General features: G+C 29.5%; 1 protein-coding gene across 1 annotated transcript in view; it reads left to right on the forward strand.

Annotated features, from left to right (window-relative positions):
* Nucleotides 1–349: 349 nt before the first annotated feature.
* Nucleotides 350–3,762, forward strand: part of Smp_197890 (hypothetical protein) — a gene marked incomplete at both ends in the record, with an annotated part of 3,619 nt that continues 206 nt past the window's right edge. The window contains 3 exons of the mRNA XM_018796701.1: nucleotides 350–352; nucleotides 3,464–3,628; nucleotides 3,666–3,762. The exon at nucleotides 3,666–3,762 is cut by the window's right edge and continues 206 nt beyond it. Coding sequence (XP_018651817.1) covers nucleotides 350–352; nucleotides 3,464–3,628; nucleotides 3,666–3,762 — 265 coding nt within the window. The remainder of the gene's footprint in view (nucleotides 353–3,463; nucleotides 3,629–3,665) is intronic.

Consider the following 3,762-nt stretch of genomic DNA (forward strand, 5'->3'; position numbering starts at 1 on the left):
AGTAATTCATTGTGATACAAGAATATTAATGTTACTAAACAGGTAAAAAGTACCATTAACAGATAACTGAATTTCTTATCAGTAAAATTTTTCATAGTAATAATATAATTTATGTATATGAATGGTATATTTGTATATCAGGAATTTTGTAACAACTATGATAATAAAATCTTCTATAAACCCGAAACTCACTAAATCAGATATTGCCTTAAGCAGTTATTGTATTTATCCTACAAAATGTAATAACTATTTTGATTAGTTTCATATCATTAGTTTACAAATTGTATATTATCTCGTAAACTAAAGACATTTTATTTATCTGAAAAAGCCAACCTATTTTTATGTTGTAATGGTATGTTTCCAAGATGATTATATTTAATCATATTCTAATATTTACATTTACAATGCTGTGAATATATTTATGTTAAAAAATGTATATTACCAATGAAGTACTAGATACTAAGAAATTTTAAAGGAAATAACAGAAATCATTAACATTACAGGTTAACGTTACAGGTTATGAAAAAATTATGATACTGAACTAAAAATAATTTAAATGAAATCATATTTGTGTGTGAATAAACATTTTTCAAGAAGCATAAAAGTACTATTTTTTTACTGTATATCTTCAAATGTTCAACTAACTGTGCAAATGTACGAACCGTCCCTGAACCCGAAACTACCAGTATTTTAGAATTCTACATCAGCTTCTGAAAAAACATCCAATTTTCATTAAATCCCTTAGCTCCAGTATATAAATCAGAACATTTCAATAACACAAATCAGATTAATGAATTTACTGTTTCAATAGAAATGGAAACAACATTTATCTTCCGAGTTTTTTTTAATGGAACATTGGAAAACAAGAATCAGCCACAAATCTTAGAACAGAATTTAATGGTTACTGATGTTAAAAATGTTTGGAATAATTATTGTTTTATTAGAAATGCTTCGATTAAAACTTTCAAAGTGACGTTTCAATATGAAATTTTTCATAAAAATGTTATTCCTTATGTCGAAATGCTTTGATCGTCACGTTAATGTCATAGGTTTCATTGCATCAATATGTGTTAAATTGCTTAAAACTTGGTCAGAGTAATGTCATAGGTAAATTCACATACATATTTTTTAACTTGAAAGTTTATGTTATAGTCTTGCTTTGAACACATTTTTTTTTAAACAACTGAATTAGGTCAATATTTCTAAAGTAGAATTATTTAAGAGTGTTTACAAAAACCCTGAAAACATTGCCCAGCATAAAAGGAAACAAAATGATTTACGTAACTTACACATCGAGCTGCTCACTAAATGATTTCAGTTATAATAAATAGGACTCCGATTTAGTAGACATATTTGAATATTCTGAACATCAGACATTTTCTCTACTAATTTCTTCAACGGTTTATAAGTCATTAACTTGCTTAATCTACCTAATTTCTTCAAACTAAATGGATTTTCAGCTTTGGATTCGATGGATCAGTTTATCTTATAGAAGGTTTAAGCCAATATATCTGACTTTCTTCACATAAGTGTTTAAGTTATCGAATAAATGAAGTCATTCGTTAATAACTCTCTGATGCCATTGATTAAATACTATATTATTTATTTAATCAGTCGGATAATAACTCTAATATTTTTTAGTTAGTTGGTAAACTAAACAAATGTAGGATACCTCTATAGAGACAACCCTAAACTCCCAATCTCCATTTATCAACTCAGTTGAAATACGTGATCATTGAGCAAAACTATTTGAATAAACCTAGTAGAAACAGCAATTTTTCTCGAAATACACTAGATTAGTGAAAATATACGATATAGGATGTTTGTATGTGGCCGAAAAACTGATTTTCAGAAGCCGAAATGTTTTCTAAGAGGAACTCGTATTTATATCTGTCTTTACTTTTTAAAACAAAAAAGCAAAAGTCACAAATCAAGTTATAAATAAAAAAAATGTATGTAGTGACCTACCGCTTTGTTATTACACAGTACGCATTAATGTACAAATCTGTAACTAACTTAGAGATGTAAAAGAAATCTAAATATTTTTATGATATTAGAACAATCAGCTAAACTCATTTTCGTACGAGTCTATCTTCAAGGTTGGTTTCTCCATACAAAAGAATATTCTTAGCCAGAAATATATTAGGGATCCAGTTACATACAGCTAACGAGTCCCAAATAGGACGAAATGCGTGTCCTGGATTCCACTGCTAGTCACCATCCAGCTCTGCTCATAATGCTTGTGACTTAAGGTAATATTGAGGCAATTCGTACAAAGTGCACATTTGTTAATGTGAGACTGATCAATTACAGCCCTGAACATCAGTCGGAAGATTGAAACAACCAATGCAAAAATGTATTAGGCATGTTGTTGAAGACATTGGTAGGTTGTGGAGTAAATATAATATATATACGTGGATTTGAACATTATCTATTCTTACTGTGATAAAACTATTTTGATGAATAAATTAACTAGACACCATACTGTTTTTATGGTGATTTATGGTAATAACTTACGAAGTTTGACATTCAAGCTATAATTAAACAAGAATTACTATGCTGTCGTGGTTAAATCCAGTAGCTGAATCTATTAACTACATTTCCCCATATACTTAATCTGCTGTTAATTGATCGTCTAAAAATAATTTAAAACAACGTTTAGAAGAAAATCTTCATGCTGTCTTTAAAAAATCGAAATATTCTACCTAAAAGCTTTCTGAGAATTTGAGAAAGGAAAGAAGCCGTACTACGACTTGTCAAAATGAGGTTTCATTTGATTTTGTTATTATAACTTGAAAGTACAAAACTAAAACACAAATATAAATTATGGGATTATGACCAAGAAAAACAAAATAGTATGGAAATTAGAACCATAACGACCAAAGAAAATGAGCACTCTTCTAATTAAAAAGATATTTCAGCCTTGAGTATGAGTCTTGTTCACAGACCACTCTATCTTTCTAACAGGTGGATCAACTAATGAGTAGATTTTAGTTATCCTCCATTGGAAAGTTTTTGCATGAATTCTGCAACTATTATGAAGTGAACAGAAGCGAGAAAACTTTTAACTGAGTTGTAAAAACGAATAATGTTCATTACATAGTATGCACACTGTAGGAAATATTTCAAGTATTATTAAGCGAATAGAATGATGAAACCAGAAGTCGTTTACCAGTATGTGATTTATTCAACAAGAATGTCATGAAAATGAAATACTTCACATGCGAATAGACTCCCATCTTCGTCTTGAATATAAAAACTGTATTAGGCTTATTTACATACTTTTAATCAAAGAATATAGTATACAGCATTCCTTGTGAATCTAAAGGTGAATATTATAGCTATCTAGCATGGATTGACTTTCAACTGACTTCAAATATATAATATACTTTACAATACGTATAATTTTATTATATTTCCATGATTCCTTATGGAATAGCCAATTTTTATTCTTCAAAAATAGACTGATTCTCCAATAGTAGACGAACGATATGAGAAACTATCAGCTCATAATCCAGAATTGGATAAAAATGTTGACTCTTTAGGGATAGTAGCAAAGTCCTTAAATAAAGGCATATTACCCGAAGGCACGGAATACGTTAGCAAAACAACGCGCAAGCTTCCGCAGGTTTGTACTTTAATAGTATTATTATATTAGACGTTAGAAGTATGATAGTATCTCCCCTTATCCTCCACCCAGTGAAGACTTTGGTTTCGTTGTTCCAGAATCGGTTCCAGAAGGAAGACTAACAATGCGTCAAG

This window comes from Schistosoma mansoni, chromosome 4, assembly GCF_000237925.1.
Source record: "Schistosoma mansoni strain Puerto Rico chromosome 4, complete genome".
Taxonomy (NCBI): Eukaryota; Metazoa; Platyhelminthes; class Trematoda; order Strigeidida; family Schistosomatidae; genus Schistosoma; species Schistosoma mansoni.